We start from the raw sequence: 18455 nt of genomic DNA, 5'->3' as shown, positions 1-18455 counted from the left end.
TAGGCGTCAGGTCGTACACGTGGTTGTGGAGGGTGCTTGGACCACCATAAAAGCCCAAGGAAGAGCATGATCAGGAGATTCGAGCAGAGCTGCTGCTGGGATGCAGAGCTCCTGAGCAGAGATTCGAGCGGAGCTGCTGCTGGGATGCAGAGCTCCTGAGCAGAGACTTCGAGCGGAGCTGCTGCTGGGGAGCAGGGCTCGGGAGAAGGCTGCTGAAGTCTCTGGAGGAGACTGTTGGAGGCATTGGGCAGAGTACTGGCTTGGCGCATTACTCGTGCTGTATAGGTCTTGGGACCTGTGGCTTAGTTCCTGTAGTGAACTGTCCTCTGTGCTATATTGTAAGTTATATTCATTTTCGTCAAGTTGATTGTATTTCCCTGTCTCACTGCTTATGTGTACCACCCCATTTATCTAAACCCCAATGTACTCCTGTTCCCAAATATATTATTGTACAAGGACTTAATAATAAACTGTGTTTGAGTAGAATAGTAATATTCACTGTCCCCGTTATTAGCTATTCCTATTTCTCATATTTTATTATGTTTATATGAGTGAAGAGTGGGCGAGGCATATGTTAGTGAGTAGTGTAGAGTTAATGAGAGTGTCGTGGTGGTCACCACTGACCTGTCATTACCTACCTACCTCCGCTAATCATCTCACTCCTACCACCTCGCCTGCCTCTCCCCTCCCTACATAATCCCTTACTCCCATATTCCCCACTTATATCCTATTCAATCATTACCCCCCTACATGACACTGGGGGACTGAACCTCATCACTGGGGGACTGAACCTCATCTCTGGGGGACTGAACCTCATCTCTGGGGGACTGAGCCTCATCACTGGGGGACTGAACCTCATCACTGGGGGACTGAACCTCATCACTGGGGGACTGAATCTCATCACTGGGGGACTGAACCTCATCACTGGGGGACTGAACCTCATCACTGGGGGACTGAACCTCATCTCTGGGGGACTGAACCTCATCTCTGGGGGACTGAACCTCATCACTGGGGGACTGAACCTCATCACTGGGGGACTGAACCTCATCACTGGGGGACTGAACCTCATCACTGGGGGACTGAACCTCATCACTGGGGGACTGAACAACATCACTGGGGGACTGAACCTCATCTCTGGGGGACTGAACCTCATCTCTGGGGGACTGAACCTCATCACTGGGGGACTGAACCTCATCTCTGGGGGACTGAACCTCATCTCTGGGGGACTGAACCTCATCTCTGGGGGACTGAACCTCATCACTGGGGGACTGAACCTCATCACTGGGGGACTGAACCTCATCACTGGGGGACTGAACCTCATCACTGTGGGACTGAACCTCATCTCTGGGGGACTGAACCTCATCTCTGGGGGACTGAACCTCATCACTGGGGGACTGAACTTCATCACTGAGGGACTGAACCTCATCACTGGGGGACTGAACCTCATCACTGGGGGACTGAACCTCATCACTGGGGGACTGAACCTCATCACTGGGGGACTGATCCTCATCACTGGGGGACTGAACCTCATCACTGGGGGACTGAACCTCATCACTGGGGGACTGAACCTCATCACTGGGGGAGTGAACCTCATCACTGGGGGACTGAACCTCATCACTGGGGGACTGAACCTCATCACTGGGGGACTGAACCTCATCTCTGGGGGACTGAACCTCATCTCTGGGGGACAACCTCATCACTGGGGGACTGAACCTCATCACTTGGGGATTGAACCTCATCTCTGGGGGACTGAACCTCATCTCAGGGGGACTGAACCTCATCACTGGGGGACTGAACCTCATCACTGGGGGACTGAACCTCATCTCTGGGGGACTGAACCTTATCACTGGGGGACTGAACCTCATCACTGGGGGACTGAACCTCATCACTGGGGGACTGAACCTCATCACTGGGGGACTGAACCTCATCACTGGGGGACTGAACCTCATCACTGGGGGACTGAACCTCATCACTGGGGGACTGAACCTCATCACTGGGGGACTGAACCTCATCACTGGGGGACTGAACCTCATCACTGGGGGACTGAACCTCATCTCTGGGGGATTGAACCTCATCACTGGGGGACTGAACCTCATCACTGGGGGACTGAACCTCATCTCTGGGGGACTGAACCTCATCACTTGGGGACTGAACCTCATCACTGGGGGACTGAACCCCATCACTGGGGGACTGAACCTCATCACTGGGGGACTGAACCTCATCACTGGGGGACTGAATCTCGTCACTGGGGGACTGAACCACATCACTGGGGGACTGAACCTCATCTCTGGGGGACTGAACCTCATCTCTGGGGGACTGAACCTCATCACTGGGGGACTGAACCTCATCTCTGGGGGACTGAACCTCATCTCTGGGGGACTGAACCTCATCACTGGGGGACTGAACCTCATCACTGGGGGACTGAACCTCATCACTGGGGGACTGAACCTCATCACTGGGGGACTGAACCTCATCACTGTGGGACTGAACCTCATCTCTGGGGGACTGAACCTCATCTCTGGGGGACTGAACCTCATCACTGGGGGACTGAACTTCATCACTGAGGGACTGAACCTCATCACTGGGGGACTGAAAATCATCACTGGGGGACTGAACCTCATCACTGGGGGACTGAACCTCATCACTGGGGGACTGAACCTCATCACTGGGGGACTGAACCTCATCACTGGGGGACTGAACCTCATCTCTGGGGGACTGAACCTCATCTCTGGGGGACTGAACCTCATCACTGGGGGACTGAACCTCATCTCTGGGGGACTGAACCTCATCTCTGGGGGACTGAACCTCATCACTGGGGGACTGAACCTCATCTCTGGGGGACTGAACCTCATCACAGGGGGACTGAACCTCATCACTGGGGGACTGAACTTCATCACTGGGGGACTGAACCTCATCACTGGGGGACTGAACCTCATCACTGGGGGACTGAACCTCATCACTGGGGGACTGAACCTCATCTCTGGGGGACTGAATCTCATCTCTGGGGGACTGAACCTCATCACTGGGGGACTGAACCTCATCACTGGGGGACTGAACCTCATCACTGGGGGACTGAACCTCATCACTGGGGGACTGAATCTCATCACTGGGGGACTGAACCTCATCACTGGGGGACTGAACCTCATCACTGGGGGACTGAACCTCATCTGTGGGGGACTGAACCTCTTCTCTGGGGGACTGAACCTCATCACTGGGGGACTGAACCTCATCACTGGGGGACTGAACCTCATCACTGGGGGACTGAACCTCATCACTGGGGGACTGAACCTCATCACTGGGGGACTGAACCACATCACTGGGGGACTGAACCTCATCTCTGGGGGACTGAACCTCATCTCTGGGGGACTGAACCTCATCACTTGGGGACTGAACCTCATCTCTGGGGGACTGAACCTCATCTCTGGGGGACTGAACCTCATCTCTGGGGGACTGAACCTCATCACTGGGGGACTGAACCTCATCACTGGGGGACTGAACCTCATCACTGGGGGACTGAACCTCATCACTGTGGGACTGAACCTCATCTCTGGGGGACTGAACCTCATCTCTGGGGGACTGAACTTCATCACTGGGGGACTGAACTTCATCACTGAGGGACTGAACCTCATCACTGGGGGACTGAACCTCATCACTGGGGGACTGAACCTCATCACTGGGGGACTGAACCTCATCACTGGGGGACTGAACCTCATCACTGGGGGACTGAACCTCATCACTGGGGGACTGAACCTCATCACTGGGGGACTGAACCTCATCACTGGGGGACTGAACCTCATCACTGGGGGACTGAACCTCATCACTGGGGGACTGAACCTCATCTCTGGGGGACAACCTCATCACTGGGGGACTGAACCTCATCACTGTGGGACTGAACCTCATCACTGGGGGACTGAACCTCATCTCTGGGGGACTGAACCTCATCTCTGGGGGACTGAATCTCATCACTGGGGGATTGAACCTCATCACTGGGGGACTGAACCTCATCTCTGGGGGACTGAACCTTATCACTGGGGGACTGAACCTCATCACTGGGGGAATGAACCTCATCACTAGGGGACTGAACCTCATCACTGGGGGACTGAACCTCATCACTGGGGGACTGAACCTCATCACTGGGGGACTGAACCTCATCACTGGGGGACTGAACCTCATCTCTGGGGGACTGAACCTCATCACTGGGGGACTGAACCTCATCACTGGGGGACTGAACCTCATCTCTGGGGGACTGAACCTCATCACTTGGGGACTGAACCTCATCACTGCGGGACTGAACCCCATCACTGGGGGACTGAACCTCATCACTGGGGGACTGAACCTCATCACTGGGGGACTGAACCTCATCACTGGGGGACTGAACCTCATCACTGGGGGACTGAACCTCATCTCTGGGGGACTGAACCTCATCACTTGGGGACTGAACCTCATCACTGGGGGACTGAACCCCATCACTGGGGGACTGAACCTCATCACTGGGGGACTAAATCTCATCACTGGGGGACTGAACCACATCACTGGGGGACTGAACCTCATCACTGGGGGACTGAACCTCATCTCTGGAAGACTGAACCTCATCACTGGGGGACTGAACCTCATCTCTGGGGGACTGAACCTCATCTCTGGGGGACTGAACCTCATCACTGGGGGACTGAACCTCATCACTGGGGGACTGAACCTCATCACTGGGGGACTGAACCTCATCACTGTGGGACTGAACCTCATCTCTGGGGGACTGAACCTCATCTCTGGGGGACTGAACCTCATCACTGGGGGACTGAACTTCATCACTGAGGGACTGAACCTCATCACTGGGGGACTGAACCTCATCACTGGGGGACTGAACCTCATCACTGTGGGACTGAACCTCATCTCTGGGGGACTGAACCTCATCTCTGGGGGACTGAACCTCATCACTGGGGGACTGAACTTTATCACTGAGGGACTGAACCTCATCACTGGGGGACTGAACCTCATCACTGGGGGACTGAACCTCATCACTGGGGGACTGAACCTCATCACTGGGGGACTGAACCTCATCACTGGGGGACTGAACCTCATCACTGGGGGACTGAACCTCATCACTGGGGGACTGAACCTCATCACTGGGGGACTGAACCTCATCTCTGGGGGACTGAACCTCATCACTGGGGGACTGAACCTCATCTCTGGGGGACTGAACCTCATCACTGGGGGACTGAACCTCATCACTGGGGGACTGAACCTCATCTCTGGGGGACAACCTCATCACTGGGGGACTGAACCTCATCACTGGGGGACTGAACCTCATCACTGGGGGAGTGAACCTCATCACTGGGGGACTGAACCTCATCTCTGGGGGACTGAACCTCATGACTGGGGGACTGAACCTCATCACTGGGGGACTGAATCTCATCACTGGGGGACTGAACCTCATCACTGGGGGACTGAACCTCATCACTGGGGGACTGGTAGAGTCTCTTAAACAAAAATATTAATGTTATTTCCCTTTGTTCAATTTCACTTAAATTTTTCCCACAGACTCGAGGAGTGTCAGAGTATATCAGTCAATTTCTCATCAAGATCCTCCAATAAATATAAAAATATAAATTATTATTATAATCAAAAAGAAGCGCTAAAGCACAAGGGCTATACAGCGCTCATAAATATATATATATAAAATATACATATATATATATATATATATATATATATATATATATATATATATATATATATATATATATATGTGAAAACTTGGACATGGCAACATTTACGATGTCCATCACCAATAATTACAATATCGAAGTTATTTTTAATAGCAAAAAATGATGAATACCGAGTTGTAGTTATGCATTATAATCTTTTATAGTAGCCAAAAATAATGAGGATGATGCGTTGACATGCGTAGGACCATTTTTTGTATTTTACACCCATGTTATATTATTATTATTATTATTATTATTATTATTATAAAAAAGAAGCGCTAAGACACATGTTATAGAACAGTGTTATGTGAAGGATGTAGGAAAGTACTGGTTTGGTAATAGAGTTGTGGACGAGTGGAACAAACTCTCGAGTACAGTTATTGAGGCGAAAACGTTGTGTAGTTTTAAAAATAGGTTAGATAAATACATGAGTGGGTGTGGGTGGGTGTGAGTTGGACCTGACTAGCTTGTGCTGGAAATATAAACACATATGCAGTATAATGTGATCCTTTATTGACAACGTTTCGCCCACACAGTGGGCTTTTTCAAGTCACAAACAGATCCACCTGGGGTGGAAGGTACGAGAGTATTTATAGTCATGTTGAGATCAGGTGGAGAATGCTGCATCTGATGATCTACCTGGTGGGGTTATGGAGTCTTGGGTAGCTTGGCAGGGGTATTGGACAAGTTGTGAGTAGACCTTCTGCAGTGTTCTATGTTCTTATGTGGGATACCGATGAAGAATTTTCTTGGCGAGTGGTTCAGCTATGTTATAGAAGCCGTTGTTCTGGTTGAAATTGTTGACCCAGCAGCTTGTGCTGCTGGGTCAGGTGCCGTGCTCCTTCCTTGAGTGGAGGTGACCAGACAGGGTGGGTCATTGGTCTAATTCGGGGGGGGGGTACATGGACCTGCTCCGCATGGGCCAGTAGGCCTGTTGCAGTGTTCCTTCTTTCTTATGAATACTGTTAAAATGCAGAAAATCGACGTTCTAGGAATATGGAGAAATACATTGAGACTTAGCATAGGTTGGGTAAAAATACTTCTGGTGCCTTATGTTTATTGGAAGTAGAAGTGAGTGTATACAACATATTTCTGAAGTTCCATGCAGATCCCTCCGTCCTGAAGTTCCATGCAGATCCCTCCATCCTGAAGTTCCATGCAGATCCCTCCATCCTGAAGTTCCATGCAGATCCCTCCATCCTGAAGTTCCATGCAGATCCCTCCATCCTGAAGTTCCATGCAGATCCCTCCATCCTGAAGTTCCATGCAGATCCCTCCATCCTGAAGTTCCATGCAGATCCCTCCATCCTGAAGTTCCATGCAGATCCCTCCATCCTGAAGTTCCATGTAAATCGGCCAATCATGACGGTCCATGCAAATCAAACTGGAAAGAATGAAATACACACTAAAAATCATACTGCCAATGATTATGTACAAATATAAATGTAAATAATATATATATATATATATATATATATATATATATATATATATATATATATATATATATATATATCACATGTCGTGCCGAATAGGCAGAACTTGCGATCTTGGCTTAAATAGCAACGCTCATCTTGCCATATAGGACAAGCGAAAATTTGTGTATGCAATAATATCGCCAAAATCATTTTGAACCTAACGAAAAAAAATATATTTCACTGTGCTTGTTTAGTATTAAATTATTGTAAACAAATCTAAAATATATATAGTTGGGTTAGGGTAAAATTGTTCTTGTTATAATAAGGTTACGTAAGTTTAAGATTCTTTTGGAGCAAAATTAAAATTTTTTACATTAACATTAATGAAAAAAATATATCTTTAAACCTATAAGAGAAAATTTTAGAAAGGACTTAATTTTAAAAGAGTTCTTGCTAATTGACCAGTTTTACATATTCGACATTATATATATATATATATATATATATATATATATATATATATATATATGTATGTGTGTGTGTGTGTGTGTGTGTGTGTGTGTTTGTGTGTTATTACAACCCAGGATTCCAAATGGCCTGTTATCCCGGGTGTAATGGGAGCAAAATAAACACAGCAGAAAAAGTTTAGACTTATATTATCCTTCACCAATTTAGAACAGCAATATGTACACTATGTACAGTGATAAGTATAGTGCACTCCACGGTAAGCAAGGCAGAAATAGAAGCCACAAGATAGCAGACCGTGCTTCAACCAGCTCTAGAATGGGAATGACAAGGGCAGACAGGAGAGCGGTACCCACATAACCTCTGCGATTGCCAAAACCATCTTCTTATTGGCTAGAACCTGGTCACTAGTTGAACGACGGGGCCCCATCAACTCTTAGCAACCTGGTTCGCTGGTTGGGGGAGATAGCCTGTAAATGAGGGTGTGTACATGCGCCGAATAAAGGTTACGTACTCTTTGCATGCCACACCCCCACCCCGAGAAGGCTCAGGATTAGGCTGCCACCTCCCAGTGGTAACCGTGCCGCCATGGCACAAAATAATGGGACCGCCTTTCCTCTCCACCATCCAACTCTTAGATAGAGCTCAGCTTTTCTCGTGACCAAAAGCCAAACCCTAAACTTAGAGTGAGACAGCAGTCAGACAGGCTAGCATAGGTCCAAGATACAGGCGGACGGTAGCCCGCATCCCCTCACTAAAAAAAAAAACCCACACCAGGGGATAAAAAAAAAGAGCGTGAAAAGGGGTTACCACAAATAACATCCTAACCTAAATAAAATATTATACTCTAGATAAAGAGTCTGCCAACATATTTTCTTTGCCGGCAATATATTTAATGGAAATATTATAGGGCTGCAGCCTTAGCGTCCAGCGCATAAGCCTTGTGTTGTGGTTCTTCATGGCTTGGAGATATACTAGAGGATTGTGATCACTGTAGACTGACCACCTGCGATGTCTGGCCCACATGAACATCGAAATGCTCCAAAGCCAGTACCAGCGCGAGGGCTTCTTTTTCAATGGTAGAGTAAGCCCTCTGATGTGGCTGGAACTTGGCTGAAAAGTATGCTACAGGCTGCAACTCCTTGTTCCCGATTTGTAATAGTACTGCCCCAACCCCAGACTCACAAGCATCAACCTGTAATGAAAAAGGTTTGGAGAAGTCTGGAGACAAGAGAATGGGTGCAGTACACAATAATCTTTTTGCTTTATTAAAAGCAGTGTTACAGTCTGAGGTCCAATTAAAGGGAACTTTGTGACTGGTAAGAGAGGTAAGAGGGGCTACAATATCTGAGAAATTCTTACAGAATCTTCTGTAAAATCCTATCATGCCTAGGAAACGTTGAAGAGATTTCCTATCATGAGGAACTGGATAATCTTTAATAGAAAGAACTTTAGCAAGTTTAGGTGCAACTTTACCACTACCTACTTCATGGCCTAGAAAAGTGACAGTGGCCTGGCCAAAGGAAGATTTAGATAAATTAACTGTTAAATGGGAACTCTTAAAGGTCTCAAACAGAGCCTTAAGTCTAAGTAGGTGTTGATCCCAAGTATCAGACACCACAACAATATCATCTAGGTACGCTGCCGTGCCTTCAAGTCCTTTAATAGCCTGATGGATAAGTTTCTGGAATGAAGAGGGGGAATTTTTCATTCCGAAGGGGGTAACTGTATTGATAATGACCTCCTGGAATTACGAAGGCAGAGATTTCCTTCGCCTTATCTGTCAAAGGTACCTGATAGTAGCCTTTAAGGAGATCTAACTTGGACACAAAAGTAGCCTTACCCACAAAGTCAATTACGTCATCCAGACGAGGAAGAGGGTAAGCATCTGTAATTGTGACCTCGTTCACCTTACGGTAGTCTGTACACATACGAAACCCTCCATCAGCCTTCTTCACAAGGATGCACGGTGAAGCCCATGGACTAGATGACTCCTCCACTAAACCATGCTTTAACAAAAATTCTACTTCCTGCTGAAGTAGCCTTTGCTTTTCAGGATTAGCTCTGTAGGGGGAGAGTTTAATTGGTTTAGAGTTTCCCACATCTACATCATGATAACCTAACGTACATTTTTTCGGCACATCCGAAAAAATATTAGGATATGACTGTAGAAGCTCAGTTAAATTTGTTGCTTGCATTTCAGATAATCCCTCCATTAAAGGGCTAGGATCCTTGAGGAGGACAGAATTTGAAAGTTTAATATTAATTTCAGAGATAGAGTGCAAAGAGTCAGAGTTGTCCTCAGAGGTAGAGGACAGAGTCATTACTGGGACTTTATCTGGTGTATGAAAAGCCTTTATTTGATTAATGTGGTAAGTTTTAGTTTTTGAGGTCTTATCAATGGGAGCTACCACATAATTTACATCAGATAATCTACTTACAATCTGCATAGGTCCCGTAAATCTAGCTTTCAAGGTGTGGCCAGGTATAGGTTCCTGCACCAACACCTTGTCTCCTGGATGGAAGGAGCGGAATTGTGCACTTCTGTCATACCTCTGTTTCATCTTACTTTGAGCTGTCTTTAGGTTAGCCTTGGCTAACTGACGTGCCACCTGCAACCTTGAAGACGGGTTGTAGAGTGTTGAGCTAACGTCTTCTCCCATCCATCCTTCTTTGAGCACCCGAAGAGGACCTCGTACATTGTGCCCAAAGATCAGCTCAAAAGGACTATACCCTGTAGACTCTTGCACCGTCTCTCGTACTGAGAACAGCAACAAAGGTAGTGATTCATCCCAGTCTGTAGGAAAGTGCATGCAAAAACTTCTCATCATTGTTTTTAATGTCTGGTGGAATCTTTCCAAGGCGCCTTGGGACTGAGGATGATAGGCAGTGGATAAGTTGTGGATTATCCCTAACCTAGTTAATACTTCCCTAAATGCTTTGGCAGTGAAGTTAGTACCTTGATCACTTTGAATAGTTTTAGGAATGCCAAAACAAGAAATGAATTTTGTTAAAGCTTTGAGAATAGCTTTAGTATTAATACTACGCATGGGAATTGCTTCAGGATATCTGGTTACTTTATCCATAATCGTAAATAAATATTGATTTCCAGACTTTGACCTAGGTAGTGGACCTACACAATCTATAATTAAATCTGCAAAAGGTTCTCCATCAGCAGGTATAGGTTGGAGAGGTGCAGGTTTAATGGAATGTCCAGGTTTCCCAACTTGCTGACATTCTCGGCAACACCTAATATGATTCTTCACATCTTTCTTTAATTTTGGCCAATAAAATTCTTTTGTGATTCTATACAAGGTTTTTGTAATTCCTAAGTGACCTCCTAATGACGTGTTATGAGCTATATTTAATATTTGAGGTCTATACTTTGTTGGAACCACTAACCTGTTAAACAATTGCCGGCCCTCTATCTCCTTACCAGTCTCAGTGCAGATCAAATAATCGTTTTTAACTTCATACTTGACCGGATGACCCAAAGAGGATTTACCCATGGCTGCCTCAAAAGCGAATTTTAAAGAAGGGTCCTTTCGTTGTTCCTCCCGGAAGGACAGTCCCTCGGGCATGGAAACAGACACATCTGGCAATCCTGCAACCTGGGAATAGGAAGGCTTGATCGGGTCTGTTCACTTGATTTACGAGGCTCCGGCCGGTGTGCCTCATAAAACAACGTGGCTATTCCGAGATCGGAGTCGTCCAAGGATAGGTCAACATTCTCCCCAGACAATCCTTGGGATGTTGCCCGAGTTATGGCCAACACCGGAGAAGAATTAATCATTATAGGTTCAGGACACGAACTAACAGTAGTAATGTTATTACCCAGTAATAACATGGCATCTTTCATGGGGAATCCTTTTGAGACACCTACAGTCAAGTACCCAGTGTAATATTTGCACTGTACATAAATTTTATGCAAAGGAACAGAATATATAGCTCCTCCAAATGCTTCCAATAAAACAGGAATTCAAAGAAGTATTCTCCGAAAAGAGTAATATTCCTTCTCTTACAAGTGAGCAATATGCTCCAGTATCTCTAAAGGTCTTTACTTTAGTTGTTTCTGAGTTTTCCTGAAGGGAAATTAGACTCTTGCAATAATAAGGGGCCATACCTTTTTCTACTTCTCTAGGGGACATGTTACTAGGGATATTAGAGATTTTCCCAATGGGTTGGGGTTTATGGGGGCAGTTGGGACGGATGTGACCTACTTTGTTGCAGAGGAAGCAGACGACAGGCTTGCCCTTTACTCCCTGTTGACGTTGCAAATGGTGTCGTTCTGGCTGGTGTCTCTCTGGATACTGTTGTCGAGATGCACCATGAGTAGTTTGCCTCTCCGCAGGTGGACCATATGTTGAGAAGCGTGGCTCACCAGGTGACTTAGTTGGCTGACGTAGACGTTCTCCCTCCGGCTGGCACTTCATTCTCCAAGGTTGACGATCTCTGCTCATGCCAGGCTGTTGAAAAGAGAGACGGGACCGCTCGGACAAGGAGCGGTTAGTTTCGAAGGTATCAGCCAACCTGGCTGCCTCCAATGCAGTGGTTAAGTCACGATCCTGCAGAAAGACTCGAACCTCTGGTCCCACAGACTCCAGCAGGTTATCAATCAGAATAAGCTGCACCAGCTCCTCAAAGGTAGAGACACCACTTGCTTTATACCAGCTGGTAAAAGCTTTGGTTTGCTGTCTCACAAAGTCCACTAGGGATTGACCAAGCTGCCGCCTGCTTAATTTAAAAAGCTTGCGGTATTTGGCTGGGATACATGTATATGCTCCCAACACTGTGGTCTTCACTACTTGATAATCAGAAAATTCAGCGTCATTTAATACTGACGTAAATTCCTGTGCCTTACCCAATAATGCTGTATGAACCAACGATGCCCAATGCTGTTCCGGCCACCTCAAGGCTCGAGCCTGATTTTCGAAGCTTTCGAAAAATTGCTCTGGTTCGGCCTCATTGAAGCGGGGAACAAGCTGTACTGCTTTTTGTAAACTAAAATCATTTACAGAATGCGAAAACTGCCTCCTTTCTCTTTCCCTATCATATTCTTCCCTTGCGAATGCTCTCTGTTCCCTAGTTTGCTCAAGATTGATTTTTGCCAGCTCAAGTGCCAACGACGCTGATTCACCCTGAGACAACCCAGCTGCACTATACTGACCATTTTGCTCCGTAGGTGTATCATCTTCCTCCTGCGAGAACATAGTAGTTTTTGCCCTAGCTCCCGTAGAGGGAGGAGTCTGATGTGCCATCTCTTCTTCTATAAGTTTGTCAGCAATCAGTGAACGCAGTTGTGCAGCTGTGAGAGTGCGTTTGTATGTAATGCCAATGGAACGAGCAATTTGCCAACAACGCTGTAGGGACAATTTAGGTAGGTTATGCAAAGTATATGCCGACACCAGACGTCTGACTCGTCTAGGTGGCATAAGTTATTCGCTATGCACAGTACGATTGCAGAATACCCCAACGTAACACGTTAATTTGCAGAACACGCTTAGCTATGCACAGTACGATTGCAGAATACGCATACAAGCAAAGCCGACTGCAAAATTCTCCACACCGAACAGGCTAGTAACAACTGACACGCAAAATTTGTAAAGCAATGCCAGACAGCTACACTGTTCTAGAAGATTGACCGTAGCGAAGCGAGCACACCGAACAAGCTAGTAGCGAGCTGTTGAACGATCACACAATAGCAAGGCTGACCATAAAGCAACTGACACGCAAAATTTGTAAAGCAATGCCAGACAGCAAGCTGCACAATGTTCCTGCTACGAGCTTCACCCTAAGCTCAACCGTTTCTCTAAGTCCAGCTCCAGCTCTCGGACAGGCTACCCATATTACAACCCAGGATTCCAAATGGCCTGTTATCCCAGGTGTAATGGGAGCAAAATAAACACAGCAGAAAAAGTTTAGACTTATATTATCCTTCACCAATTTAGAACAGCAATATGTACACTATGTACAGTGATAAGTATAGTGCACTCCACGGTAAGCAAGGCAGAAATAGAAGCCACAAGATAGCAGACCGTGCTTCAACCAGCTCTAGAATGGGAATGACAAGGGCAGACAGGAGAGCGGTACCCACATAACCTCTGCGATTGCCAAAACCATCTTCTTATTGGCTAGAACCTGGTCACTAGTTGAACGACGGGGCCCCATCATCAACTCTTAGCAACCTGGTTCGCTGGTTGGGGGAGATAGCCTGTAAATGAGGGTGTGTACATGCGCCGAATAAAGGTTACGTACTCTTTGCATGCCACATCTTCCACCCCAGGTAGATCTGTTTGTGACTTGAAAAAGCCCACTGTGTGGGCGATACGTTGTCAATAAAGGATCACATTATACTGCATATGTGTTTATATTTCCACTGTGTCGGTATTCTATTCCATTTATTTCCATCGTGTCAAACACTGCAGTAGAAATGGATCCTTCACACAGAGAATACCTGGACCTTCTTCTAAAAGCTTACTCACTTCGCAACAGATACAATTTTCTTCGTGATTGCATCCAAGAAATTGTCTTACCAAGATCTACTCCTCCTCAAATTGCCAACATCAAACCTCCTTTCTCCGCTACAGCTCGGACCTACCTTGAAGAGTGTGCAGATGACTTAAACAATGCTACAAAGGAAGCTTTTCTCCAAGCCAGAACACTAGGCACAACACTCCGGGGCAACATGAACAGACGCACCGCCGAAATCATTCGCAGCAGAGTTACCACAGCGAATGTTCAACAGAAGATCAGACTTACTAGGAAACTACAAACATTCTGCGATAATAGTAATTGGAAAAGTTTAGGAAGGCCCGAAATTATTCAAAATCTTTCATCTCGTCCACTGTCAACCACAGAAACTGAAACCCTCAGCTTAGGCCTCAAATTCGCAACAGGAATTACGAAACCAAAACAAGACCTCAATTTCATCGCCAAAAACTACAGACACAATGACTCTGACTTCCAAAAAGGTTATCTTCAAGGCATCATCTCAGCAGCCATCTCAACACGCAGCTCCCCAGTCATACCTCGACATTACATCAATGCACTCAAAGGTTTAGCAGAAGACACGACCATCAGGGTCACCACCGCTGATAAAGGAGGTGGTGTTATCATGAACACTGACGATTACAGGAACAAAATGCTCAATCTACTTAATGACCCAGATACCTACAAATCTCTCACAACTAACCAAGTGGACATCCTTACTAAAACTTTTCTTCAAAGGACTCACCGCATTCTGAGGGGCTCAGAACAAGGGAAGAAACATCTGCACACCATGCCCAGCAACCCCAGACCTGCCAGAATGTACGGCCTGCCAAAAACTCACAAGCCTGGAATCCCACTGAGGCCCATATCCTCGGGAATAGGCAGTGCTCCCCACCAGCTCTCAGGAATTCTCGCAAAACACCTCTCTAAACTCTTGGGCACTATCAGTCCAGCACATCTCAAACACTCGGGTGATCTTCTCAATCGCATTCGCAACATCAACATCAGGAATAAGAAACTTTCCAGCCTTGACGTGACTTCCCTATTCACCAAAGTACCTACTACACAAGCCATCGACCTCTTCCGCAGGAAAATTGACGATTCACTTGATCTTCCTATTCCAGCCAGCGATTTCATCGACCTTGTTGAACTATGTGTTGGCTTTACGTGTTTCTCTTTCGAAAACCACCTCTTTCAGCAGACGTTTGGACTACCCATGGGTTCGCCACTCAGTGCGGTTCTGGCGAACCTATACATGGAACATCTAGAAGCCGAACGTTTCTCCACCATTATTCCTTCGTCTGTCACCTGGCTCAGTTATGTTGACGACATTCTCCTCATAACTCCTAGACGCTTCAACGTTCAAGCTCTCCAAGACAAGCTCAACCAGGTCGAGCCTTCAATCCAGTTCACACTTGAAGAAGTCGACAACACTCTTCCTTTCCTTGATGTTCTTCTCTGGAAAGCTGACCACGAACTTCGTTTTAAAGTCTATCGGAAACCCACCAACCAAAACGATCTCCTCCACTTCTACTCTCATCACGACACCAAAACTAAACGTGGTGTAATTATAGGCTTCTTCCTGCGTGTACTCAGAATCTGCAGCAATGAGTTCCTTGAGGAAGAATGCACTATAATTGAACAAGTATTTTCTAAACTCCACTATCCTCGTCACTTCATCAGAGACTGCAGACGACGGGCATTAAACATCTTCAACACACCCAGAGAAGATACTGCCGAGAAGAGATACATAGTCTTCCCCACCAACTCCATTGCCAAACACGTTTCCAACATCTTTTCCAATAAATAACAAAAAAAGGCACAATACCGTGACTGGAACGATACACAAATAACCCGCACATAAAAGGGAGAAGCTTACGACGACGTTTCGGTCCGACCTGGACCATTTACAAAGTCACACTAACCAGAAGTGGAGCAGGACGGCTATATTTAGGCAGGAAGAGGTGGTGGTAGTAGTAGTAGTAGTAGTACAAGAATGGTATATAATACCGACAAGATTAAATTAAGACACATGCGCAACACCCGGGCATCCCTATCGTAGACGTTTCGCCATCCAGCCAGCCACTGGATGGTGAAACGTCCACAACAAAGACACCCAGACGCCGCACATGTGTCTTAATTTTATCAGTAGTAGTAGTAGTAGTAGTAGTAGTAGTAGTAGTAGTAGTAGTAGTAGTAGTAGTAGTAGTAGTAGAGGTAGTAGTAGTGGTAGAAGTGAGGAATAAGAAGGACGAGCCAGTCAAATGCAAAGGAAGGGGAGCACTGCAAGAGAGCTAGGTGCACACAGAGGGAGAGCAAGCGCACAGAGGTGCGTGAAAGGGGAAGTGGTGAGATAAATGAAGAAGGAACAGAAACACGAGACAGAAGAGAGAAAGACAACCCAGATGAGAAAAAGGAAAGAGGAAAGGGGAAGAGGGAGAAGAAGAAAAAGAAAAAGAAAAAGAAAAAATGAGGAGTCAGGTTAAGTCATGGATGTTTTGAAGTTTGGAGCATTTTACAATGTAGTGGGAGAGGAAGGCATCTACAGAGACGAAGCCAGGGCTAAGGTTCATACAAGGAAAGCTGTGTATTAGAGAGGATTCAACCAGTCAATTGCTCAGATTTGTCAACAAAAAGTGTCCAAAAATCTTACTTAACATATTTGTAATTTCATTACAGTGACCAGTGAACTGCAAGATGCTGTCAGAAATAACGACACGAAACCAACAAGATTACTTAATGATGCAGCCGATGTCAGCTGCGCTGTTGAAGGTGATGTTGGTGGCTGTTGTTAGTTGAACTTGTGGTGAGAGATGGTGGTAGTTACTTCTGGTGGTGAGAGATGGTGGTCGTTACTTCTGGTGGTGTGAGATGGTGGTAGTTACTTCTGGTGGTGAGAGATGATGGTAGTTACTTCCGCTGGTGAGAGATGCTCGTAGTTACTTCTGGTGGTGAGAGATGGTGGTAGTTACTTCTGGTGGTGAGAGATGGTGGTAGTTACTTCTGGTGGTGAGAGATGGTGGTAGTTACTTCTGGTGGTGAGAGATGATGGTAGTTACTTCCGCTGGTGAGAGATGCTCGTAGTTACTTCTGGTGGTGAGAGATGGAGGTAGTTACTTCTGGTGGTGAGAAATGGTGGTAGTTACTTCTGGTGGTGAGAGATGGTGGTAGTTACTTCTGGTGGTAAGAGATGGTGGCAGTTACTTCTGGTGGTGAGAGATGCTGGTTGTTACTTCTGGTGGTGAGAGATGATGGTAGTTACTTCTGGTGGTGAGAGATGGTGGTAGTTACTTCTGGTGGTGAGAGATGGTGGTAGTTACTTCTGGTGGTGAGAGATGGTGGTAGTTACTTCTGGTGGTGAGAGATGGTGGTAGTTACTTCTGGTGGTGAGAGATGGTGGCAGTTACTTCTGGTGGTCAGAGATGGTGGTAGTTAATTCTGGTGGTGAGAGATGGTGGTAGTTACTACTGGTGGTGAGAGATGGTGGTAGTTACTTCTGGTGGTGAGAGATGGTGGCAGTTACATCTGGTGGTCAGAGATGGTGGTAGTTACTTCTGGTGGTGAGAGATGGTGGCAGTTACATCTGGTGGTGAGAGATGGTGGTAGTTACTTCTGGTGGTGAGAGATGGTGGCAGTTACATCTGGTGGTCAGAGATGGTGGTAGTTACTTCTGGTGGTGAGAGATGGTGGCAGTTACTTCTGGTGGTGAGAGATGCTGGTAGTTACTTCTGGTGGTGAGCGATGGTGGCAGTTACTTCTGGTGGTGAGAGATGCTGGTAGTTACTTGTGGTGGTGAGAGATGCTGGTAGTTACTTCTGGTGGTGAGAGATGGTGGTAGTCACTTCTGGTGGTGAGAGATGGTGGCAGTTTCTTCTGGTGGTCAGAGATGGTGGTTGTTACTTCTGGTGGTCAGAGATGGTAGTTGTTGCTTCTGGTGGTGAGAGATGATGGCAGTTACTTCTGGTGGTGAGAGATGGTGGCAGTTACTTCTGGTGGTCAGAGATGGTGGTTGTTACTTCTGGTGGTGAGAGATGCTGGTAGTTACTTCTGGTGGTGAGAGATGATGGTAGTTACTTCTGGTTGTGAGAGATGGTGGTCGTTACTTCTGGTGGTGAGAGATGGTGGTAGTTACTTCTGATGGTGAGAGAGGGTGGTAGTTACTTCTGTTGGTGAGAGATGGTGGTAATTACTTCTGGTGGCGAGAGATGATGGTAGTTACTTCTGGTGGTGAGAGATGCTGGTAGTTACTTCTGGTGGTCAGAGATGATGGCAGTTACTTCTGGCAGTGAGAGATGCTGGTAGTTACTTCTGATGGTTAGAGATGCGGGTAGTTACTTCTGGTGGAGAGAGATGATGGTAGTAACCTCTATATGGTGAGAGA

The 18455-nt window shown here is 46.6% G+C and overlaps 1 protein-coding gene across 1 annotated transcript in view; it reads left to right on the top strand.

Annotated features, from left to right (window-relative positions):
- Positions 1-18455, top strand: part of LOC138854791 (SUMO-interacting motif-containing protein 1-like) — a 221912-nt gene that overhangs the window by 119275 nt on the left and 84182 nt on the right. Inside the window, exon 4 of the mRNA XM_070099883.1 lies at positions 16754-16846. Within this exon, the coding sequence (XP_069955984.1) occupies positions 16754-16846 (93 nt within the window). The remainder of the gene's footprint in view (positions 1-16753; positions 16847-18455) is intronic.

The sequence above is a fragment of the Cherax quadricarinatus genome, chromosome 69 (genome assembly GCF_038502225.1).
Source record: "Cherax quadricarinatus isolate ZL_2023a chromosome 69, ASM3850222v1, whole genome shotgun sequence".
NCBI lineage: Eukaryota > Metazoa > Arthropoda > Malacostraca > Decapoda > Parastacidae > Cherax > Cherax quadricarinatus.
Note: the sequence above shows the minus strand (reverse complement) of the source record. Positions and strands in the feature narration are given on the sequence as shown.